Raw genomic sequence first — 27,137 nt, forward strand, 5'->3', positions numbered from 1 at the left:
CTATACAAATGCCCATAGTATTGCTATACTAAAATATTCATATTTTAAGTAACTAAAGAAAAAAAATGAGCAATCTGCGCAGGCAATTGCATATTTTCTAAGTGCACATGCAATACAACAATGTATCTAAAAGTTTTTCAGAATACAATGCTCTCAAAATGAAACTTGTTACATTTATTAAGCCAAGCAAGAAATAAGTTTTCCCAGGATAAATGGTATTTTTTTTCCCCTCTCAGATACTCAAATGTATGAAATAGAGACAACACTAAGTCTGAATTACTGAACAAGATCAGATTCTCCCTGAAATTTGCTATGAAACAGTGTACTTTTTATTTATTTATTTAAAAAGACTATTCCTGTTCTTCTTTCCTTGCACAGGAAAGTAAACACCACCATTGTCCAGACTACACCACCTCACAAAGACACGACAGAAGTCTATTAAAAATAAAAAATGGGATATGAAAGTGTAGTTAAAGATGAAATTTGACACCCAACATCATTTAATGTGCTGTAGATCTTGCATTGAAGAAGAATGAACAAACAAAAATTTATGATTTTTCACATCAAGCAAGCTGAGAAACTCACTGCTATAGGATACTGAAGATAATTAGAAGCTCCACAGCTTCAGAGAAAGTAAGCAAAATTCTAGAAGAAAAAAAAAAATCCATCAAAGGTTATTAGACAAAGATCAATCCTGTTTCATAAAGTCTCTGAGTCTTTAGTAGCTCAGAAAATATGTGGAGTACTATTGTCAAATCCTTTTAATATAATTAGATTCTGCTGAGATGACTGAGGGTATCCAAATGGAAGCAAAGGGCAAAAATTACTTTGTATTGCTACTGAGCCTAGAAATAAAATCAGGATGCAAGAAAGCAAAGTGCATTTTAAAAAGTTTAATTTAAAATTAATATATGATAGCTTACAATAATATATAGTACATGTATACTACAGAAGCACATATGTACTATATATTACATATGTAATTACATATATATTCACATCTGTAAAATGTAAATCCGTTCCATCATAAATATGAATTCATCACTTCACCTTTAATTTCAATGAGGTATCATGTTCTGGAGCTTATGGATGAAGTTATACATATTTTAACTAAGATAATTATAGTGCAACTTGCATAGAAAACTTTCATTTTACTACATTACAAGATGCAGCAGTGGATGGTTCATCTGAATCATCTGGACTGTATCTTTTCCATAGAAAATTTTCATTTTTTTTCCAAAGAGAACTTTCACACACTTCTCTCTCTTCTGTCCCTGGGGGATGAGGTGCACTTTCACATAGCTTCTCTATGACTGCTATGTCTGTGAGCTTTCTAAGGCTCTCCTCATTCTGCTCATTCAGCATGTCCCAGAAGTCTTTTGGCCTCTCCTTTGATTTTTCTACCTGCCCTAAAGACAATCTCCTTGGTGATTCTGTAGGCCTGTCTCCACCATTTCTGAAGAGGTCATTGAGAATAGAGGTATCTCCAAGTAAGTCCACAAAAGACTTTTTCTTACACGTCTGAGCTTTTCTCTCTTCATTTTCTGACTGAGACAAGGATCTTTTTCTTGGCAGCTGTGTTCCTTTGGACTCTTGCTGTCCTTCACAACTTTTTACAGACGGCACTTCAACTGTTTCTAATCTACTGTTTAATGAGCCAGATATCATAACATTCTTGAATCCCTGACTGTTTCTCCTTTTGATATGTTGAGTAGCAACAGTGGGCAATTGTTTATATTTTGCATCAACACATATATCTTGCATGTAGGAATCACTGTGAAGTTGCTCTGCTTCTCCTTTATGGCTCTGCTGGCTCTCTGTTTCTGTAGTTCCACTCAGAAGTGGACCTTTAGCTGATGAACATCTAGACTTAGATCTCTGAAGATTAACAGTGAATTTTCTTTTTCTGGAGCGTGTTGTACCTAATTCTCTTGCCTCATAGTCATGTGAAGCTTGTGCTGGTATTTCAACTGCGAAGAAAGACTCCATCTCCGGATACCTGGAAACATAAAACTCCTTCAACATCTTCTGCCGTGTTTCTGATGTAGCTTTTGCAATGTGTTCTGCCAGTTCTTCCACTGATCTCATATTAAAGTGGGATACCATTTCCTCAAATTGTCTCCTGTAATTACGAAGAAGGAAAAATATATTGACACCTTTAACTAGAAACAACAACAGCTTTAAAGCAGTTCCTTCAATTTACATACTTCACATACCCCAAAAAGTAATCACTAAAAGTAACTTCCTTATTAGGGGCTTTTTTTTTGTTTTTATTAGCAAAGAGAAGAAAGAATAATGACCTTAGAACTGAAGCGACTTCTGAATCACAAACTACAGTGTGATTTCCTCAGCTTACGACCCAAAGATTTACTTTCAGTGTAGGTAAGATTCTGTACATTCACAAGGATACAGATGGACAGATGGTAGAGGATTGGGTTTGGGTTTGGTTTTTTTTGCTTTCTTTTTTTTAAAAACAAATGCACACAAAAAAAAAAAGAAAAACCCACAAGTAGTTGCTCAAACTCCTTTTAAAAGGCTTGCTACGCAAGAGCTGGATAAACACATTCACAGGAGACAGGGATTGTCCCCATCCTCCTCCATCTAGTGAGCTATGGAATATTTGTTTCTGCTAAGAGGCCAAAAGGAGAGCATCACAATCAAGTTAGCCATAGTTTGGGATCAGGTAACCTAACTGGAAGGTCCTTGTCAGAGAATGGGTATGAAACATCTAGCCTTTCCTGTATGAGGACTCCAGTAACAGTGAGAATTAACTCTGGCCTCAAATACCGCTTGACTGGCTAGCTCCAGCTGTACCCTTTGTGTGCGGTGACTGCAGACAGCTTTCCACTCAGTGTCACAACACAAACTGAGGCACCTAATCATCTTTACTCATGGCACAGCAGATCCAGATGTACTACAAAGTACAACTGGAAGTGAGGTGCTAGTAGATGACCTGCTTAACCTGTTTAAATGAATGTGCTTAAATTTTTTGCTAGATGTGGCTTTAGGATCTTGGAATAACATCCTTAACTACTTCATTGCCTTTGAAAATTTTTACCTCAGGAATTCATTGATAACTATGATTACAATTTCGCATATTTGTAGAATGAAAGGTTCTCCTCTACCTGCCTCTTAAGTATTTAGATGTTTCAGCATCTATAATAGGATGCAAGTCTGGCACCTCAACAAGAACAGTTTGGATAGCTGAGGCCAGCTGGCTAACGTGACAGATTCTGAACACTTAGAGATGTTACCTAGATACCAACTTTCATATACTAATATATTTGTCTCAAGGCTAAATTAAATCCCAGTTCCATAGGTTTGCCTAGTTAGCTACAGCTTTCGGCTTTCTATTTCTACATACCATCTGGTTATTGTTACTGAACTTCTATCTATGTAACAATGGAATTTCAGTATTTATATTAATAATAGAAATATTTTTTTGGGGGAAAAAAGAACAATGAGGAGGCATAAAAATTATTACCCTTCCAAACGTAAGGAGGGAAAAAACATATCAAAAAAATTGAGCATCACGTTGAAAAATAAATACAAAGTCAATTATTTTTTTAACAGTCTTTCAGTGAAAGTGATGAGAGCTGGGCAAAACCAGTAGGCAGTCAGAAGCTCATACTGTAAAATTTCTTGCTTCTATACAGTTTAAACATTGGTTTGTAGTACTGCATGGTGCACATACCATGAATACCGGTGGTGATGACATCTGCACAGCTATGTAATATATGACACATTGAGTCAGCACGTTAAAGTGATTTGTGGGTTCAATTCATTTTATTAATCAATTATGGTACTCTTCGTATAGCGTGAGTGGAAGTTCCCCATTAGTTCTGCTCTTGCCACAAAAAATCATCAATATTCTGTGAGTACAGTTGAAACAAAGACAAAAGAAATTTCCCAGAGGTAAGTTCATTTCAAGCTTAGAATTTTACTTATCTCATCAAAACAGTCTCACCTGCGGATTCCTTTGGGTGTCTTTCCAATCAAGAAGGTGGTTGAACATACTCTGTGTACTTTTTTGCTTTTCTGGGTCACAGGATGCGTAACATACAGGTGGTGTTGCCTACTGTTTGCCAACATTTCTTGCCCTTCCTTAATGATGTTCTTGTCTGCTGTGTCGTCTTCTGGGCTTTCTTCATTTTTCTAGTAAAATCAGACATGGAAATCATCAAAGCAGGTGCATCTGGGACATAGTGATAAGCTCTATTATGTCCAATTCTGCCACTCTTAGCTAGGACTCAATGATTATAGTGCCAAGAACGGGATTCAGAGCTGCAGTGTAAACTTTCTACTCAGTCACAAAATTTCAGGGATACTGAAGGCAAGCCTTAATTCTCTAAGAATAAGGTGGGATATTTTTCCAAATGGGTTATTTGTGAGGCTAAATGAAAGACCTCTATAAACTCTCTAATGCACTAACAGGGGTAATGCAAATACTTAATCCTGGGCCACAGGACTCAAATCCCAGTTACAACCTCCAAATATTACTATAAAATATAAACCAGAAAATCTTAATACAGTCTTAATAGATAAATTAATCCAGGAAGATATTATGTATCAGGATTAATGGATTATTTGGATTCACTGCTTCCTGCTTGTTACTGTATGTTACACAATTTTTGCATTTTAACACTCAAAGAAAGATTATAAATAATCACACCACCATTCAAAGACACCATAGCTAAGGTAAAATAATTTTTGTCAATAGCACAATCTCTAATGCACACACATAATTATTCCAAGTTGTAAATACACTTTCGGTCAAGGTATCACTATACTTAACTGTAAATGAACACCAAAAAAAATTACATATTACACTTTCATTATAATATTGGTAAGATAAAACTGGTAAGATTAAGATTTTAAATGTAATAGTCAAAGAAAGCTAGTATTTTAATCACATTAAAGAAGATCCTGTTACAGATCAACTCATCATGCATTGACAGTCAACATCTTGCACAAAAATATAACCCTATTTATACCTTAGTTATTTTTCAGAAATTCTCACAAATTCTTGACAAAGTTTCCCCTCTCCCAAAAGGCAAGCCAAGGGAAATAAGAAAATTAAAAAAATGTGTTTGAAGAGCAGGGAAAACCAGAAAAGCAATACTACAGGGTTTTTTTTCCCCCCCAAATGAGATTGGGGAAAGAATAACTGCTTAGTGATGTCCTCAATCCCCCTACTAACACTACTTGAGAGATGAAAACACAAACTGTGTTCACACCTTGTCATCTGCAGTTCAAAATTTGGTTTTGGATCTACAGTGTTTCTTCCCAATGTGTTTCTATTTGATCCATGTCCACTTCCTTTATTTCCATGGGCCATTCACAATGTTCTTGAGCTTTAGGATCTCACATCTGTTCTCAATCCACTACTTTGGCAAGTAACCTCAAACTAGCATACAGAGAAAGATGTTAATAGTAAGGGACCTACAGGCATAAATTTTCACTCTTTAAGCTAAATGTACAACTCCAAAGACTAAAATTTCACTGCAATACTAAATGTTTTACTATACAAAACTAGAACCAAGGCCCCAATTAAGATTAAAAAAATCCCAAACTATCTCCCAATAATAACGTTATGATGATAGTAACAAAATTAAGATTGAATTAGGACATGTTGTCTACAGCATATTCTACAGTTATCTTGCTAATTCTGTATGTGGTTTTGGTTTGGGGTTTTTTTTGGGTTTTTTTTTGGTTTTTTGTTTTTTTTTGTTTGTTTGTTTTGGGTTTTTTTTTTGGTTGGTAGGTTTTTTTTAAAGATACACATAGGTGATATAGAACTTGACTTGGAAAATGTATTTTGAAAGAAAAAAGCATCACTAGTTTTAAAATATATATTAAAATACATATTTTTGCATGACAGATATTTATAGTATTCAGTTCTCACTATGATAAGACCTAGTGAATACATCACTCTGTCAGGAAATCAGGATTGTACAACTTAATTCAAGCAAGCATAACTTGTGTAGAATACAAGCCTAACCATGTCAATGCCTGTCTTAAAAGTATTTTAAACCCCTATAAATGTGCATCCATCTACCTCTTTTTAAACAAGACCAAAGTATATGAGGCAGTAACACTTTGGTTTACACATCTGTTCAAACACAGATTAAAAATATCTTTGTGAAAAAAGCCAAATCTTGTAAACACAATGAATGTTGTAAAATTGCTTGTCTTTGCAGAGAATCAGAATTAATGCAAAAAGTTCTGCTAATTGCAAATAAACTCACAAATGGCATATTTAGTTCTGGAAGTACAAAACTTTTAAGTACATTGACCCATACTGCCCAACCTGAAAGAACAACATCAAAATACCTCTTTACACACACAAAGAGCTCCTATTCTTCTACCGAAACTGGCTGCTCGATGTTTTTTCCTGAAGGTAGAAAAAAAAGTTACTACAAACTAGTTACCCCAAGAACTGCAGGAGCTAATGCCAGTGAAAGCCCCTGCCACTGAGTGTCTCATGTTTGTTAAAGGTCAAATCTGAAGTTTGTTACTTCAAGTGATACATAGATGAGGCTCTGGGTAGAGGTAAGCTTTACACACGTAAAGATTAAAATATTCCCTATATCTTTCTACTAACATTACCATTAAAAAGTGAAAACTTCAGTCAATGTTACAGCATTGTCAACGTTCCACACTATCTTGCTTCCTTATGAATTTGACTTCGTGTATTACTCTTCTAAATTCTTCCCTCACGGAGCTGATTTTTTTCTGATTCTCTTTCAATGTTTGCCTTCTAACGCAACAATTGACATCTAATTCATGATAAACATTTCAGTTTCTGATTTTCTGTTCCTCAAGCTCTTTTGTTACCAAACTATTGTGCGTGTGCCCCATTATTTGCTCCTACATGAAATCCCACATTGACTTTACAGCACAGGTCTTGTTCATTTGAATTATCAAGTATATCATACGCATAAGGCAATCTTGCAAAGCAAGATTGAAATTAATACAATTTGATTTACCTAGAAACCTCTGACTCTTGTTCTTACACTACTGATACTAGCGCATTTAACAATATATTTATATTATTGAATGTCATGCCCTTTATGAATTAATAAGTGTTATGACCAAAAGAATGTAATAATAAAGGAAATAAAAATTCTGCACAGAGGAAGTATTTTGTGCACATGGAAGCACACATTATCTTTGTTTAACTTAAAGTACTGTGTATTAATTAATATACTTAGGTAAGTACAAACATTGCTGAACTTCTTGAAAGAACATTATAATGATGTAAGATCTGACCACAGCATTTTCAAATCATTACTGGAAAGACAACAGTGATTAGTACATAAGCTTATCTCAGGACTAGAAAGAAAGAGAGATTCAACAGAAAGAAAAGACAGAAGGACAGAAGAAGGATTAAGAAGCACAAGTTTTTTTGTCAAAAAAAATCCAACTGTTTTGCCAAATAGCAAGTCTGGCTTTGCTTTATGGCTCAGACATGTAACTACTGAAAAAGTCAACCAATTTAACACGCAGAGAAGAAAAATAGTCAAAAAATCAAATTGCACAAATAGCAACATGAATTCTTTCTCCTGAAATTAAGATTCCATCCAGTGCCTAAATAAGTAGTAGCATGTTTTCGCCTCACTTTAAAATGTAAATATGCTTAAAAGGTTCAAATACATGATTATGAATATATTATTCTGAATGACAACTAAAAGTCACAGTATAGAAATCCAAAAGCTTTCTTGCCAAACATTGTACCATCACACACATACATACTGTGTGTTAAAACATATTCTTCATGCACTGCATAGCACATCTTCTGATTAGCTGTCTGAAATACACGATACAAAGCTAAGGAAATACTTAGTATAGCATACAGTATCTGCTACCTCTATTTAAAAGAATTTTTACAAACAGATTGACAGCAATCATGAAAGCACTTAGCCTTTACTAAATGTTTAACTATACTGAAGACATTATGCATTTGCAGTCCTTATTATGAAACTTCCACTGTGTGAAGTGGAAAATTTTCACTTAAACTTGACCACATACTTATCTGTCATCTGATAAATTAAGTGCACCTATACTGAATTATCTGTAACACCATTATACATTTGCGCATTCTTCACATTTTCTCCTTTCTCAAATCAGTATCTTGGCAGGGGGAAAAAGGTACAGCAAAATAATTCCTTTGATATCAAAGACAAAAACTTTCTATGAGTTACTGAATGTAACATTTTTACTGTCTTATTTGGCTTTGCGCACTTCCACATTGTCAAGAAAATCTTCACACACAGTTCAAAAGAAATAAAAAATTTCTTTACAAAAGCATATATATATAAGACAAAGGGCCACAGATGCAGGTTAGTTAGTAGAAGGTAACATTTTCTGGATTCAAAAAACTACGTGAGTCTACAGTACAGAAAATATCCCAGTAAATGGAAAGAAATAAAGTTAATGAAGTGCAGTAAAATGGAATTGTGAAGTGCTATTGCAAACTAAGGAATATAACATGTAAAAGTGCAGCCATTCCTTCCTGCCTTACACTTGTCTTATCCTACCCCTTCTTCATTTACTATGCTTACTCTGAGGAGGCTTTCCATATATTGCAATGGGAAAGAAGAGGGATCAGCACACCATTGTGCAGAAAATAGTTTTTAAAGTATTCAGAAAACAACCTCCGGACTCTTACTACACATAAAAAAATACATCAGAGAAAGCATTAATTTTCACCTTTCATGTTCCATTTAGTTTATGGGGTTTTCAACATAAACACGTTATATCTTCCTATCACAGAAGATATTTTCCTCCACCAGTTCTTCTTTTGTTATTTATGTCTCTTACTCTTAAAAGTATATAACAAGTTTTAAATATGAATAATGAGTTTCCATTTCTTTGAGTTACATATCAAATACAAGCTGTAATCTAAAGTCCAGCAAAAATGGTAACATCTGCAGATTTAGAGTCCCACAACAGTTCACATTTAAGGGTAATACTCTTCAAGAAGAATGAAGACATGCAGCTGAACATCGAGCAAGAATGTAAGTGCCACAATCCAGCAGTAACTGCTACTTAGAGATTTCACCTTGAATCTGCAACTACTCTGGGATCTGATAGTTACTCGTGACAATCCGTCTCCTGCTGCATAGTTACAGAGTTAAAAATAATATATACTTACTAAACCAAATTTTTGTCTATCTTTGACAGTACAAAATTTTGGCATCTGTTCTTCCTACAACAGGCATAAAGAGGTGGCTCTATACTCTGGAGCAATGAATGCTAAGCCATGTATAACCATCTTCAGACATGACTGGCCACCTTAAGCCTGTGACTTCCCTTTTCCTCTCTTTAGACCCTTCAAGCAAGGCAAAAGAGAAGAATGTTCATCATCTTAAGTACAGCAAGATGAAAACATATGGGAGAGTAAATGAGCAGAGGCTAGGAATAAGATGAGTAGAGAAAAAAAAAAGAGAAACAGAGATTCAGGGATACGGTTTTTTCTTCTTTAAGCTGTCTCACGTTTGTGTCAATTCAAGTCACCAGACTTAGGGAATAATGAACTTCCTTCAAAAGGCTGAATCTGAAGTTGAAAATACATTTGCGTAATTATTCTTCAGCCATAGCTGTACTACGTCTGAGCATCTTCCTTTCTTTTACTGCCTGTCTACCCAAAGTATCACTATTGTAAGTATCTGACTTCCAGTCAACAACACCACCTTCTGACTCCCACACTCACAGCTAAACCAGAGTTAACAGGCTTTTCTCTTCAGCTATGCACGAAACCACTAATGCCAGATATCCAGGATACTTTCCACTGCACAGTTTCATTGTTTGTTTTCATTTCTAAAACAAACAAGAAAGGCCTTCTCATACCTCTAGCTGCCTTGCAGTCACCTAATCATACAAAAGCATGAAACACAGTGGATTCAGTATGTCTGTCCTCTTAAAAAAAAATTTGCAAGCAAGTAAACTCTTATGCCATATTCTACTTTGCATTTTCCCACTCCCCTCAAAACCTGAGAAAACCCATAACTTTCCAGATACACTGAATTGCAGTGGGTTTTGGATGATTGTCATTATTTTGATCAGGTGATGCTTACTGCATTACAGTGAATTTGTATACCCAAATTACAATTCTAAATTATTTCAGTGAAGCTTTTACCCCCGTTAGATTTCCTGCCCTCCGCCACCCCCAAGTTTCTCCCATAATATCTATGAATGACTAAGACCTTTCTATATGCTTTTCTTGAACATATACTCCTCTTAGATATTGTTTTTATTTTACATCTATAAATACCCTAAAATGTTTGCCACCTGACTGTTCATAGTTCATCTTGTTTCCTTCTCTCTTTTATATATACACACATCAAACAAGAATTTTTTCCTGAATTATTGTGCGTGCCAAGGAGGACGAAGTTTTATGTGGACACTGTTATACTTTATGTAGTTTCTCTAAAAACGAGGTCCACATGGTCAAGATAATAAAAAAAAAATCAGCAAATAAAGAGAATGTCTCTACTTTCACCTGATTCTTAAATAAACCAGAACTGCTCTTCTACTTGCAGAGGACAGAATACTGAACAAACTATGTACTTCAGAGGATTATGGTGACTTACACATTCCACAGTTTGAAATAAGCCTGAATCTTACCGTATTTTAGAATGATTTCTGACGTAGACATTAGCTGTCCCTCTGAATTTAACTTCCTTAACTGAAAAGTAGTCTCATTCAGACTGCATTTGCCTATTGTTCTAACAAAATAGGAATGCAGAATGAGAAATAGAGGTAATTGTATAGCTAATGGTCAGTACCTTGATTGTCTCAGAAAATGAATCTAACCTAGCTTAAAATTTTAGAACACTCCAAGATAATCACATTTACACCCAAACTTTCTGAACTGAAGAAAGCTACTTGGGATGTTGGCTCTGAATACAAAGGTATCTGATATTTGATTGTATCACAGGAAACACATAGCTGAAATCTTCAAGCTATGAAAAATGTAACACTTATTCTTGGTCCAAATTACTCCTCCAAAATATTCTGCCAACACTGAGAGACCAGTATTTAGCTATACCTGCTGATAAAAGTAAAGAAATGTTATCAGAGTAATATGTAGTTATTTTCCCCTGGTTGTCATATCTAGCTTTTCTGCTTGTATAAACCAAGACCAGGGACATTCCATAAGCTGTAATCATTTGCTTGGTAGTGCAGAATTGACTATTAAGTCAATTGAAGACGTATTGTGTTCTCTCTATTTCGCATTTACTTCTGAGTCTGCTTCTTCTCCATTCAGGAAACAGAGCAAGAATTTCTCACTGGGAGGACTTTTATTTAATTTGTTTACTCTTTAACAAAAAGAACTCCTCTAAGCCATATTACTTTCTTGCACCAAAAATCTGACCATAAACCAATATAGTTATTACTACTGTTGAGAACGGGAGAGGATAATCAGCCGATCTCAGTATTCAAAGTTAAGTCAGCAGAAGCCTGTGGACTTGCACCTATCTTGTTTCACCATCTCATCCCTCCATCAAAGAGCAGCAAAACCAAAAGCCATGCACATACAACCTAATGAACATGCAACTATATGCAGCACAGAATGCCACATACAAGCTCACTGCATTTAAAAAAAACCAACAAAAAAACAAAAAAAACCCACAAAAACTATCATGAAATGGTTAATTCCATTGTATGCTGAAACTGTAAACTCAATAAAGCAGCATTACAGGCCGATCATTTGGGAACAATTATTTTAAAGCTGAATAGCATTCCTCATCCTAGAAAAGCAAGGATAATGGAATGTTATCTCCCAAAAGCCTACTCTTTGTAAACAACTATCTAAACTTGTTGAATCTGAAAGCTGTGCAAACACACTGCAATCAGAGTTACTGTAACTGATAGAAAGTCTTTGTTTAAATAATCTACAAAATGTCAATGTAATACAAATACGATAAAGAGGAGTTCTTAATAATACAACTTTTGTATTTACAGTATTCTCAACAGCACTTAAATCTGCACTGGAGATACAAAGGGCATGTTTTTTCCTAGACTGACAGCATGCTTAGTTCTCTCATTTACACCACATTGAAATAACATAAAGAGGGGTTTACCATTAATCCAGGTTTTACTACAAAGCATCCCGTTATTTCTCTGTCAAACACTGGCAAGAGCGCCAAATGTCTGTCATCCAATTCAGAGGATTAAGCCTTCTTTTATAGTGCAATTCTTGTACCAATTTATAAAAATACAGATATAGTTTCTTAGAGCTGGTCACAGTCTATATTTTGGCCTAAATTCATGCCGCAGAGTTTGAATATGACAGCTGGCAGGAAGCTGAGGGGAGAATACATCCTCCCCCTTTTCAGTCACCACATTTCTGTTGCCATAGTGATTAATCCTCAATTGAATGGCTGTCTTTGTACATTTCTTTTCAGTAAAACTTCAAGTAAACTTTAGTTGAAAACATGCAGTTGACTGAAAAAAAAAAAGACTCCACATATTCAACAGGTACAGTACAAGTTCTTGTGACTAATACTTTTCCACATATTAAAAAGTGCAAATTAGCTCTAATGTGAGACATCATCAGTTTTTCAAATTTAGTATGCCCTGTTCCCATTTTTTGTCAAGCCTCCAAGCCGTCTCCAACCCCCCCACCCCCCCAAGACTCCTACTGAAGAAATACTACACAAATTCAGCTTTATAGGAACTAGAGAAAGCCTATTCCAGACTACTGTACTTATGTAAAACATTTCACATAGGTTGTTTTTGCCAATTAACACAGAAATTAATTAAGGAGTATAGTCATTTACTTCAGAATAGACTAGGAACGTTAAAAGAAGATTATTTAATCTTGCCTCTGGGAGGCTTCTATTTCATATGGTAGCTACACAAAAAGCTTCAGAAGTAACAGTGCAAGTTACCCAAAAAACAAAGTAACAAGTTCCTGCAGAAAATCAACCTGGAACCCACCAGATAAAAAGGGGTAAAAAGCCCCAGACATCTAAAAATACTTAGTATATGACTAAGGTCTTAGAGAAAATCTTAACACTTTCATCTTTCCCAAAAAATTAATTATGCCAGCACAATTTTGAGCACAATATGACATGAATGGCTCAGGACTTTTTTTTTTCCTTTTTTTTTTTTTTTCCCTTCCCCCTGAAAGGCCGAAATACCTGTAGGTCTGCTCTGAAAATTATAGTCTGGCTTTTTAAGTCCACCACGTCCAGTCTACAAGTTCATTTCACATGCTTTCGTTTAGAAGCTTTTGTTTTCAATATCCTTCTTTCTGTAGTTACACAAGATAGATGAAAAGCGAAATAAAGAACTATCTTCTTAATAGACAGTAACGGGGTAACAGACACAATAACCTTCCACTTGTTTTGTAAAAAACAATGAATTTTTAACCGTCTATTTGCACACATGTGCAAACAGAAGACTTGAGTTGAAACTAAAATGCAGAACAAAGATGACTCAATAACATTAAATAAGTCTAAAAACAACACACAAAATAATGCAGGAAAAACAAGTAATTTATCCCAATAGATTAATTTTTCATATGATCTTCTTCATTCAGGCTTCTATGTGAAGACCAGAAAATCCTTGTTACTAATAATCTTACTGTGAAATAGCAGATCACATGTATTTTGTAGTCATATGCATAAAGAAGCAACAAAGACCAACTCTCAGTAATTTTTAATGGCCTGGATAACTGACACACTAAATGCCATACGTTTTCTACCCTCAGATGGTTAAAATACTGAATCCAGATATCACAGACCATAATTTCTGCCTTAACCCTTGGGAATTGCTATGAAAGATTACAAATAGCCAGAGCAGAAAGAGACACTTGACTCGTTTTTAAGACACTTAGGTTCTGGGATGTACAATACATTTTTAGAACTACAGAGGAAGTCGAGATGCATAATCCATAACTCCAAAATTTCTTCAGCAACAGCTGTCTGCCACACCTTTGCATGGAACAAAAAACCCGGCCTTGTTTTGATTACTGAGGCTCTTAAACACCTTTAACTATTGATGCTTCAGTGCTTTCCATATAAGCAACACTACCAGAAACATCAACTGTTTGAGGGATGATTATCATATTGTTCTTCTGTCCTTTCTTCTCAAAACCTACATTGATCTGACACTGCAAGTTGTCAATGGTCAGAACATGGACAACCTTCAGACACAGAATAATATGTACAATTCAGGAACTGTTCGTACTAAACTAAAATATTCTTACTATAATTCTAGATATCCCTTAAATGTAGAACACTAAGCATATAAATAACACATCTTTGTAAAAAAAAAAGTTAATCTTCTAAGTACCTCCCTGATTATACTTGCAAAATAAAGTATAAGCAGATATCCACTGCTCTAGCTGACTATTTATGAAAGCTCCCTCTATAACAAGACAACAATGTCTCTCTTAGTTGAAAATGCTACTCCCAATTCATCTACAGCTACAGAATCTTCTTCCACTTTTATGCAAACCCATGGACTTCCGTGATAAAGGGAATATATTCCCCAAAGCCACAATTTATTTTAGCTTCTTCAGGATCATGTGATAAAACCTTTCACATTTGTTTGCTTCTACTATTGTCATATACAGACTATCTTCAAATAGTTATCTTTCTTTAACTGAGATGCTGCACAGGACTTACTTTCACTAACCATATTCAACCAAAATATAGTTTATTCTCTTGCTTGCTTTATATTGTTACTTTATGTACTTTATACTGATACTTTTACTTCTTTTAGATTTTATCTCACCTTTCATAGCTGGAAAGTTGTAAGAGTGCTGTCACGATGTCCTAGTTTTATTTCTTGATGTCAGACTTCATATTCCGATTGCTGTTACCTAACTATTTCTGATAGTCATATAGAATTTATGGAAATACATACTAAACAAGCATTCAGCATTATAAACATAACTATTCTAGCTAAGCTAGTCAGTTTGCACAATTCCTCCCCAAACAAACAAAAATAGAGAGTAGGATTGTGCTCCCTACCACCTTGGGAGAAAGAGTCAAAGGCTCTGCAGCAGTCTTGAAGCCATGTACCAGGATTGTTACGGAACCTGCAGCACAAAGCAAGCAATAATAGAAGAAATAGTAGCAAGGCCTACTTCTTACAAGAGGAACCAAAATTTTGTTCCCTTAAGCCTTTTATGGATAATATGTTCTATTACCTCAGAGAAAAGGTAGCTGGGGTATGGGAACACTAATATAGATAACATTAAGGACAGACTATTTATTATTGGATTAAAAAAATATGCTCAATTGAAACCTACAATTTAAAAGGTTAAGTGAGATCTGACTGTGAATTACATTAGTGTAACAGTACAGATCTAACATAGACATTCTGAAGTCAAATTAAGGAAAAAGACTATCATCAAGAAGATATTTTCTTATCCTAAAGTTCAAATCTTACACTTTTTATAACCAACTTAAATCTAAGGTTACGTACTTGTTAGTTACTTATGTTCTTAAATAAGATGTTCTACATACCTTGACGTTCTACTTTCAGGAACAAAACTCCCTGCCTCCCAACCCTTCTACCTTGGCTCTCAAGGATCTTCTTCCCATGCAACCTCTCTCACTTTGAGGGAGTCCACCTCACAGGTTTTGCAGTCTGCTCCACTTTTAAGCAGTTTCTGCAACTCAAGTGACTACATTAGTCTCCATGCTTCAGAAAGAAAGGAAGGACTAATAAACCTAATTTATAAGCATTTTATCTACTGCAGCTAGAAAACCAGGAAGAACACTTCTTTTACATTGATTCCAACAACTTATTTTTGCTGCTTGCAAATTTTGCTACTCATATTCACTTCATTTCCATAAATGAGCTACCGAAACTAAAAACTTAACCTAAAGTTCATGGGAATTTAGTGAAGCTAAAATGTGGTTAGATGACTATTCAATAGCAAGAAATCAACTAAATGTCAATGTTCTTACAAAAGGTTATCTTAATTGATTACTTTTGCTTACTATTTATTAATTTCTCCTACTAACTTATTATAACATGTATATAATTACAACTGTCATTGTAGATTCCTATGTAAGCAGGAAGCAAAATATTTCACTTGGTCTTCAACTAAGATTTGTAGGAAAACCTGTATTTCCCAACTTACAACTCAGCCACTTCAATGGAATGCTTTGCTAGCTTTTAAGTGTTCTTGCATTCTTTCCCCAGAGATATTACCCATTTCTTAAAAAAATTATTTAAACTTCATTAAGTCAGAAATGCATTATTATAGACAAATTGCAGAACAAAATTGCAAAGCAGGAAGAAAGAGCTGGCATAGCTGAACTGAATTGCACATAGGATATTTTATTTTTGTCCCAAAGAGACCTATCTACGAAATGAAGAGATCCCTTTTTGATCACTCCTACTTAGAAATAAGACAACTTGATTAAATGTGCTTAAAAAGGGACATAAATGTTATCAGGAGTCTTCATGACGCTATCAAATAAAGCTTCAATATAAGTACACTGTAAAAATGCTTGTAATTAAGAATGTGATCATTGATACGCAGAGCAAACAGGAACAGCTACACGATTTCTGAGAAACAGTTAGAACAATGCTGGAAACAACATTAGTGACAAATTTCACCTGACCAAAGTTTTGTTTTTCTTTCAATAACTATCAGGTTATAATCAGCAGTCCAGTATTTAGTACTATAATTTTATTTACCAAAATAATGATGGAAATTTAAACTGTTCAGCTGTACTTTTAATATTACACACAATGCTACTTTAACCTGTTGAAAAACTTTTTTTATTAAACTTCATTTGAAATCAGCATTCTCCTTATTACACAATTAGTTGCTCTGACAGTGAATTAAACTGATGAATTAAACTTTAAACTTAGCTTAAACTGATGGCAAATAAGTGAAAAATGACAAACAAAGACTGATGGCCAGAAGGGCAACAGTGATCATGTTTTTCATAGAACACCTTTTAAAATAAAAATAAAATAAGGAAGAAAGGAAAATAGTAGCAGTAACATTCTAAGTAGATCATATTTCAAAGTTGTCCATGAAGCTCTGGCAGCTGTTTTTTTAAACTGAGCACAAATTCAAAGCTCCACATTTAAGAATAGGCAGCCATCTAGGGATTATTTCTAGATTAGTGCCTCTACGTCAAAGAAAGAACAGGAAGCAAAGGAAGAGGCAGCATTCTCCATAATTATTGATGCTTTTCTTCCTACTTAAATCTACAAGAGAATTGATACTACTGTTGCTTCTAAGTGAAAAGCAGATACCTTAGAAAAATTGACTGACAAGTTAATCAAGAGATGTTAATTTGTAATAGTTGCAGTCACACAAACTCTAAATAATGAGAATTAAGTTACATGAACAATACAAATCAGTCCCACAAACTAGTTTTGAATGTACGTGGATCAACAGATGTGTATTGAAAGTACTCTCTTTACAAGTTTTCTTTCATTTATATTTAGTTTTAGTAAGGATGTCTGCCATTGCCATAAAATAAGGACGTTTCTACAGCAGTCTTGATTACTTTTGACCAACTTTTCTGTTAATAAGGGACATTCTAATGCAAATGTGTTAGAATTGAAAAGACCTCACTTTTACTGGTTGGCCTGGTTTGATCTTCCCAGTGCAAATATTCTTTGGCATCCCTGCTAATGGCTTAATTAAATACAGTACATCGACAACACTGGAAGAAATTCTTTATTCTTTTAGCCACTGCGGATATTCAACACCCCAGAACAACATAGTGTTCTGTCTACAATTTTCATAGCGATTGCTCATATGTTTGTAAAGACTAAACTGCACATTCACTAATTACTTATTCTATACTTGTAGTTTAACTTAAGAATCAGTCTAGGAAACAGCAAATGTTTATTACAAGGCAAACAACAAAGTGTCCAGATAATCAGAGTAGATTAAAACCACTATGTAATAAGAACAAAAAACTGGAAGCTGTACCTGAATTTATTCCAGATTTGTATGTATTCCAAATGTAATTAAGATGCATGACCATAAAAAAGCATAAAACATATCTGTTGCTGCAAATGAGCACTTCCAGTAAACGCTAGGTTTATGTTTCAGACATTAAGCATAGACAATAATGACCATTACTTTAACCCACTATAGCAACTGCATGTATCTGCCCCCACACCCCCCAAAAAAAAGAAAAACGTGCAAACTGATTTATTTTTGACTTTATACACCACAGAGATTCCACCATGCACTGTGGCAACTGGATTTTTGCTAAATCAATCCAGGACAAACTGAAGTTTTTTCAAGCCTCAATCAGAAAAACATGGTACAGAATTTGATCTCAAACACACAATCTTTAATTTTACCATTTTTATCAGAAAAATCCCACAGAGGGTGCTCTGCTGCTTAATTTCCAACTCTTTCAGAGTTGGCTAATGTAACAAAAAAAAACACAAACAAAAAACCACAAACCAAAAAAATCCCACCAAACAAAAAAAAAACAACACCAAAACACAAAGGTAATTTATTAGACCTCCATTTGAGCCGCCTCCTCCTCCCATCCTCAGTGGCTTTGATCATTCATGGTGGCCATTAATAGAAAAACAAGTTTGTTAGAGCTTTTTAAGATGAAAAATGAGGATAAAAACAGTAAAAACAACATTTCCCAAACATTTCTCTTTACCTTGGCACTACAGACTGCTACATTAGCAGGGAGCTGGGAAAACTGCTTCAACTCAAATACATCTCGCACTGCCCACCGGCTCAAGTGATTCTCAGCCTTGCTGGATCCAACCACATTCTGATTTGAATGAATATATGCCACTTCTTGAACACCATCTGATATAGTAGGAGAAAAATCAAAGACTTATTCCAAAATCATGAAAGATACACAGTAGCACTGAAGAAGGATACTGTAATTTTAAAAAAGTTTTACATTAAATTTGTAAAATTTGTTATGATTTTACTCAGCACGAAATTTCACAGCTCTATGAAATGAACAACAATCATTACACTTATTCAGATTTATCCTGACAGTTCAATACTGCTTCCATTTCAGCGTGTTTTTTCCACAATATTAATATTTAAAGTAAAGTCTCTAACAGAATCACATCTTGTACACGGTATTTCAAATTCACAAATCACACAAATAAAAACTTACATACATTAAAAAACCCAGCCCTTTCAAGACCTAAAGATTTACAGTTCAAATATATAGATTTGTGAATTCTTAATAAATCTCCAATCTTAGCATCTTTCGTCAGACAGCAGGTGTTCAACAAAATATTACAAAGCAACCCATCACCTTACTTTTCCCAGTAAGTAAGGCTAATAGGTAAAAAGAAAGATACAGAAAGACATTACTAAATAATTTAGCACAGCATTTATTAGTATCTTGTAACAAAAACATGTATAAGCAGGAAGAAATTAACCTGCCAACAATGACAGTTGAATGATAGTTGAAATAAAATCAAAGGAATTAAATTACTACTTACCTAAATATCTGTCCATTGATTCCACTTTTTGCTCTTGATGTTCAAATTCAGTTTTACTTGCAGAAGTTCTATGCACAGCACAATTGCTAGACTCCATTTGTACAACCGAGGTATCTTGAATAGGTTGAAGCATTTTAGACCCAAACTGAACTCTGCCGCTCTGTCTTTTATGCTTATAGCTTTGCTTTCTGGCATGGATTTTCTCAGCTGGCAAGTTATCTTCAGAGGATGAAAATTCATCTATATTCTGAGAATCACTTTCCTTTTCTTTTCTATTGGGCTTCTTTGATTGTAGCAGAGATTTGGAGAAGCTACCTAATCCATTGTTACGGGTGGTTCTTTCTTTACATTTCAGAAAGCTGAAAGTTCTTAGCTTTCTTGATTCAGAATTATGAGAAATTTCAATATCATCAGACTCATCACTTACATCGCTTGCCCCTTTCAAATCTCTTGTGCTGTTCTTGATGTCTTCAAAAGACATGACTTTGCTGAAATTTGACTCAGTATTATGGAATCCATGTTGCCTACTCTCTGCCTTAAATACTAACCCACCTTTTTCTTTTGCTAACACTTCACAATTTTCAGATGCTGACATGTAAATTCCAACTTTTTTAGTAAGCAGTGGTTGCTGGTGTGCTGGAACTTGGGTAGGAAAGATGACATCATCATTCTCTTCAGAACTCCATTCAGTTTCAATGGCTACATCACTTTGCTTTGAAATGTATTGATCCTCACTTTCTCTGTCCCCTTCCTCCTCAGAGCCCGGTAAACCAAGCCCGTCTGTACTACGCTTATCTTTTTTATCAGTTCCATCTGGTAACTGAGCAGCTTTACCATGGTCCAAAACACGCACATGGCTTTGACATTTCTGAAAATCACTATGCTTGCTATTTACATTTATTCTTATAGTCCGATCATCAGAATTTGAATTATGAGAGTTAGAATTATTATACTCTTCTTTGGTAGTTTCAATTTCTCTCTGCAACAATTTAGAGAATCCACACTGCATTAAGGAAAGCTGTCCTTTTGTTACCATTGAATTATTTGCATTGCAGGGCTTCCTTTTGTCAGATTTTTTCACAGAAGTTTCCAGAATATCATCATCACTAAAGTCATCACAAAAATCCAATTCTTCTCTCTTTAATTGTGCTTGAATGCTTCCAGAGTCTCCATCTTCTTTACAGTCTAGTTGTTCATACTAAAAATGAAAGTAATTTACAGTAAAGCTATTTAAAACATAATATATGGAACACACCTAATTCCAAAGCAGTGTAAAGAAGTGGATTTTCGCTATGTTACTCAATCAAAAAATATACAAAGTAGCATTACAATACACAAATGGAAAGCAAATACAAAACAAATAATACAGTGAAATTCTAGGAAACGCTTTGGCAGAACAAAATTTTTAGAACAGTGAAACTTGTTCTATATCATTTAGAATCATTTAGAACAATGAAAAGAACCAAAAATATATTTGAGACTATATATGCTGCACACTGCTAAAACAACCTATGTCTTCACAATCCACACCCATAGTTTTCTAGTTTATACTGATCTTGTTGCAACTTTTCATCTTTCCAAGGTAGTTTGAAAAGTGACTTCATGATTCAAACCTTAATAGGGTGTAATGGCATTCATTAAAAAAAAAAAAAAACAAACAAATCTCTCGGGAACAGTCAGCCTCCTCGTATATGGGGGCTAACATAGCTTAAAAGCGCTATGAGTACATAACATTCTGCTCTTGAAATTAGTTGAGGCCTACTGTAATCAAACAAAAATTACCTCCAGGCAACATTAAAACATCTTTAAGCTACAGAATTCCGAAATATAACTCCAAAACTGTGTACTACTGAGAAGAATTATGACAATATGTAAGTGAAAAGTCAGAAGGGTAAATATTACACGAAGTTTTAAAATTAATATATTAAACTTGATATCACCCTGCTTATCAGAAAGCATTTAACACAAGCTAAAAAAGTTACTGTTTGTCACCAAATCTACTGTGAGATCATGACCATAAAGTGATGCATTAGCATCAATGTGAAAGCATACTGATTTAAATTAATACAGACATTTACCCATAGAAATCTCCAAAAAACATAAGAGACACTAGTTAATTTTCAGTACCATTCAGTGTGATCTAATCTGATGATATTTTCCACACTCAGAGGCCATATTGCAGACCTAAGTGTTTCCCAAATCATCCAAACCACCCAGTGTTCATTCAAAAATATGCATAAAAATGCTCCCATTAAAACAAGCCTTTACATGAAAAAAAGTCTTGTTCTGTAACGAAATTATTAGATATATTATTAAAAAAATAAAAAAGAAAAGGCCAGCATTGAACAGATCACTGGTTTGGTGGGAATCGCTGTCTGATTACATCAACTAAATAGGCCATGTCTTCCACAAGATCTACAAAACCTGAAGCAAGCTTTCAATCCTCTAAACCAATTGGACTCCTTTCCATAATTCCCTATCCAAAATCTTCTAAACAGTAGGTATTAGATTCTCAACTGACCCCTTGATCAGAGGGCTGTCATATCATATTATATCATGTCATGCTATGTCATATCATAAGGCTGTCACTCTTAAGACACTACAGAGCAATCATAGAATCATAGAATCTTCATGGTTGGAAAGGACCTTTGAGATCATCAAGTCCAACCATACACACACACACAAAAAAAACAACCAAAAAAACCAAACCCTACAATCTCTGCCACTAGAGCATGCTCTGAAGTGCCAAATCTAGACGTTTCTTAAACACCTCTAGGGATGGTGACTCAACCACCTCCCTGGGCAGCCTGTTCCAGTGCCTGAACACTCTTTCAGTAAAGTAATTCTTCCTAATATCTAATCTAAACCTCCCCTGCCGCAGCTTCAGAGCATTTCCTCTGGTCCTGTCATTATTCACCTGGGAGAAGAGGCCAACACCCACCTCTCTACAACCTCCTTTCAGGTAGTTGTAGAGGGCAATGAGGTCTCCCCTCAGCTTCCTCTTCTCCAAGCTAAACATGCCCAGCTCCTTTAGTGAACAATATCATTCTGTAATAACAGCATGTTGAGTAAAATCTTCATTCTGAGGATATCAAAGTGCTGTAAAGGTCATAGAATACCCTATTACCAGATGTTCAGAATATTCCATTTTAAATACAGATAGCATGTCATTAGATAGTGCTTCACAATATGAAAAAGCAAGGGCAAGTAGACAATAAAAGATAGCAAGTGAAATCTAGCATCACCAGCCTAACATCATATTGTCCACATTTGCCACTGTAGTATCAGGAACTAGAGGGACTGCCTGCTTGTCCCTCTGGTTTGTAGTCCACAAAGACACCTCACCTCTTCTGAGCTGCGTGGAGGAGTCTCTTCCTTTAGCCATGTAGTTGCTGTCATGACTCCTGCTTCTACTCGCCCTTCCCTCTAAAACAATCAAGAAGATATAGAATAAAAACTATGTCTGTTCAAGTTAGAAAAAGGCAAGCCCAGGAAAAATAAACAGGTGGTGGTTTTGTGGTTTTTTTTGTTTGTTTGTTTGGGTTTTTTTGTCCTACAGAGATACAAGCATCAGAAGTACAATCAGCAAAGTCCAGACTCAGATTTACATTTTGACACTTACTGCTCTTTGATGTAACCTATAACCTGCAGGAAAAGTAACATACTGCATAAATTGGGAGGATCTTATGCATAACACTGTTTTAATTTAACTTTTTTCCAAAACAGAATACCTGCTACAATGTCCATATTACATGCCATGTTCTAATTTAGATTTAATTTAGAGAACTTTTGAGCTTGATATCCCCAAAGTATGTGTTTTTACACCACATCATTCTTTTGGCTATGCTGCCTCTATACTGCTATATCACATTCCCCAGCCTCTTCCTAGTATAGGCAGAATAACAACATAAAGGGAAGGATGGAAAAAACCTAGAACAAAGCTGCAATAAACTCCGAGACGCAAATTAGCTGCAGCAAACATGCTGGATAGAAAAATACTCCACATACTTAAAACCAGTGTGCACTATATGCTTTGGAATTGCGCCAACAGTCTTTTTATAGTAACCAAGAAATGAATCTTAAAATAAGAAGCCTCAGTTACTTACTTCCACCTTGTAACATTTTTAAATCTAGCATGATAAAAAATACTTTATTAAACATTTTTTGCCAGCTCAAAATGTACTATTCAAAGGTTACTACAATCATAAAAAATATTTTTATGATAAGAATTATGGCTTAAAAAAGTCACTCTGTGCTACTGAGCATGATGAATAAAAGGTATTTGTGCACAAAGTTGACTTATTGTGAAAGCACCACAATAATAAGTTACAGCATTTTTATTCAGAAAAGAAATATATTAGCAATCTTTTGGAAATTATAATCCGAACTTCGTCCATTTTTTTGTTTGATTTAAGGAAACATACCTGGTCCACATCGGAGCAAGAAATTAGCCTGCCTATTTCATTTAAGGCACTGCATAGACAGGTACTGTTTAAGTTTCTCCGTTTTATAAAGTATTTTGTCATAATTTTGAATGGAAATATCTCATGAGGAAAGAAAAAAAAAAAAAAAAGTAAAACTAATATCCAGAAGTAAAAGGGTAGGACTTCACACCTCCAGGATGTCTTTGGTAAGGCAGGACCCATGAGTCCTAAGTTTGAAAAGGTTATGGATTCCAAAAAGCTCTCCTTGGTGTTCCTTTGATCCTTGCACTGCCTCAAAATACCGCTTGGCATTTTCACTTCCAACCACCGCACAGTGAAGTTGCTAAAACAGAACAACACAAGAGATTTCAGAAGTGTTTGCTCCATCAATATGTCAGAATTTCCTGGCGTCCACATTATATACACAGCTTTAGTTGGAGCAGGCAGAAATTCCTAAGGGAGAGTATTTTGTTTTAATTTCCCTGGCAGATGTTGGTATAATAGATTGCAGTATAATAGGAACCTGCTTGGTTTTACTGAATGAAAGAATAAAAATATTTCAAGTCTTTTATTTCATTGTTGTCCAATTTCAGACACCCACTACACACTCTACTTTTCTATATTTGACTGCTCATCTTTCCTCAATATTAATTCTTACTATGTTTTCATAGTCATCTGCATTGCATGCTTACTTGGTAAGGAATACATGAAAGCCACAAGATTACTTTTACTATCTCTGAATATTTTAATTATCATGCACTCTTGCTAAATAGATTGAACAGAAGTGACTTAAAAATCTTCCAGGTGAAAAGGAAAGACAAGTAAATAGTTTGTCAGGCAGAATGAAAACATTTTTGAAGACAGGCAGGTTTAGCTGCATTCTAATGACTGCAAAGTTTCAATACTTACATAATTGGTATATTTGACTTTAAGTGGAAGAATGTCAAAAACATGTTTTTATGGATGCCAGACCTGTTATATTTTTTGTAACTGTTTCTGAACAGTTGGTAGTTCTTCACTACTCACTTATAGTTCCATCACTGAACAGGTACTTTCCTAGACAGCACATCTCTTGAATTATGTAGGCCAGTAACTATACAGTCAAATTCTAATTAAACTTTAGCTAAACACAATTTACTCTCTCTTGAATTATGCTTGGTATTTACAAAAGTATACTTTAGGATACAAATATAACTTATTCCATTTTCTATTATGTCAGATTTCATATTTATTTATATCAGACTTTTCAATCACATATGGGTAGGTCATACAACCAAACACCACCAATAGAAGAAATTCAGCAATTTTGAAAGCAAATAGATCCCTCAGTAAGAATACACTGCAAACATGATAAAGCATTTTCACATAAATTCATTTAATGAAAAGGACAGATGACAACATTTACCTCTGATAGCACATTTGTATAGTTCACCAAAAGCCACACACGCACACGTATACTCATGGTTTCTGAATTTTCAACAGCAGATAGTTCTTCACAACTTACTGAAAATTTCCTAACTGTGCTCCAGTGTCAATAGCAGGGAATGAAATACAAGCATTGACAAAAAAAATAAAATAATGCCAGACTTACAATTACTCTGTTTATTGCTTCTTATTTGACTTGAAAAAACACAAGTCAACTTGGAAAAAAAACCACCAAAACAAGAGCCTTTCAAGAAGTTTTATACATGCCTTTTGGAAATCCAAATGACAATGTCACCCAGGTCTCCTTTATCTACAAGATCACCAACTCCAAAGACCTCTGTGAAGCATGACTCGCTCCTTCAGGATTTTAGTGAATATAGTTGGTTGTAATCTGCTACTGATAATTTTGTTAGCCTTGAGATTTCTCCTACTGATACTTGCTGTTGAAATGAATCCACAAAAGTACTTCACAGAAGAGAAACTTTGGAACAGTATGCTTTCTAAGTTTTTCCATGAATGTGGATATAAAGAACAAATCAAGTGGGGTTTTTTTGCAATGAACACTCCTTTAAACTTTGATAAAGTAATGGCCATAGAGCAATACAACTCCTGCTCCTGATGTGTTCGAAAAATAAATTATTAGCTTTTATGTTTTTAGACCACTGTCCCTCAAAAGTAGTTTTTGGACTTACTGTGTCTTATATTGAACTCAACTCATTACTATATGATTTAACTATTAATACAATGTCTTCTTCATTCTGAGCTTCTGATACAGAGTCTCTGAAAATTGCACAATTACCTGTGAGCACATCAGCCCCTCACCTACTACTTTTAATTTCTTTTTAACAAGTTTCCTCTTTTTTATTTAGATAATTTTGTCAAAATTAAACAGAACTCTATTTTTTTTTGCCTTCTACAAAACACTGAATTTAAGTCAGGTAAAGTACAACTGTGACACTTTTGAAAGTGATATTTTAAAGCTGGCTATACACATTACTGAGAGCAGCTCAAGATTTGATCTTCCAGCTGTGGAGTTTCTGACTATCTACTCTGTGAAATCAGATTCTGTGTCTAAATACTTGATCTTAGAACTTTATACAGGTTTAAGTAAGTGACAAATAAGAATGAGGATAATTAAAATCTGTTTACTACTGCATTTCCTACTCATTCAGCCTCCAACCTCCTCCTTGTAAACGACCCAGCTACAGGAGGGTGCTTGTCCTTGAAGACTCAATACCAAATTTTTCCTATTTATGGCCAAAAATTGAAATTCTGAGGTTAATTAATCAAATTTCATAAATCTTTATTTAATACATGGTATCATTTGCCCGCTTAGGTGACCTACTTTGCCTTTTCTATGCAATGCATTCTTCAGGACAACTGTATCTCACTGATTTTCTTCCTTTCTCCAAGTTTACAAGCCTACAATGTCAGTACCTTAACTTAAAGCCAATCATCTTAATTCTTAACTAGTAATTTTTATTGAGAAAAACATGCTCATATTTCATCTAGTTTTTTATTCTGCAGCCTGCTCTTTGTTGTTCACGTTTGAGTTTGATTATTTTTTGTTTTAATTCTGATCTCATTAGGAAACAGCTGCTAGATGACGTGTTCCTCAAACCACACACTTTGTTTTTAGTACTCTTAGGTCTTTAAACCTATCAATGCAAGTAGCAAAATTTAGAGAGAGCAACTGTTTCAGGCTGAATATTCTGGCAGACAACAACACTTCTTATCTTCATAACAGCACCAACTACAAGCTGTTTCCCCTCTCCTTTTATAAGCAAGTTTTCAAAGGCAGGAAAGAACCACTGTCATCTTGCTTTTCTTCTATAGCACCAGCAATAT

At 34.8% G+C, this 27,137-nt stretch overlaps 1 protein-coding gene across 9 annotated transcripts in view; it reads right to left on the minus strand.

Moving 5' to 3' along the window:
- Window positions 1-205: 205 nt before the first annotated feature.
- Window positions 206-27,137, minus strand: part of ERCC6L2 (ERCC excision repair 6 like 2) — a 58,568-nt gene continuing 31,636 nt past the window's right edge. For 3 of the 9 annotated variants that reach the window (XM_063319961.1, XM_063319960.1, XM_063319958.1), the window contains 6 exons: window positions 24,055-24,207; window positions 22,786-22,866; window positions 19,441-20,638; window positions 18,630-18,784; window positions 3,968-4,155; window positions 206-2,122 (listed from right to left, as the gene is read on the minus strand). In XM_063319961.1, coding sequence (XP_063176031.1) covers window positions 1,147-2,122; window positions 3,968-4,155; window positions 18,630-18,784; window positions 19,441-20,638; window positions 22,786-22,866; window positions 24,055-24,207 — 2,751 coding nt within the window. In that variant the 3' untranslated portion in view covers window positions 206-1,146. Of the gene's footprint in view, window positions 2,123-3,967; window positions 4,156-5,237; window positions 5,408-5,920; window positions 6,395-17,554; window positions 18,517-18,629; window positions 18,785-19,440; window positions 20,639-22,785; window positions 22,867-23,864; window positions 24,005-24,048; window positions 24,208-27,137 lie in introns of those variants that run through there. The other 6 variants (XR_010069047.1, XM_063319964.1, XM_063319963.1 and 3 more) reach the window with 6 other exon arrangements.

This window comes from Chroicocephalus ridibundus, chromosome Z (genome assembly GCF_963924245.1).
Source record: "Chroicocephalus ridibundus chromosome Z, bChrRid1.1, whole genome shotgun sequence".
Lineage (NCBI taxonomy): Eukaryota > Metazoa > Chordata > Aves > Charadriiformes > Laridae > Chroicocephalus > Chroicocephalus ridibundus.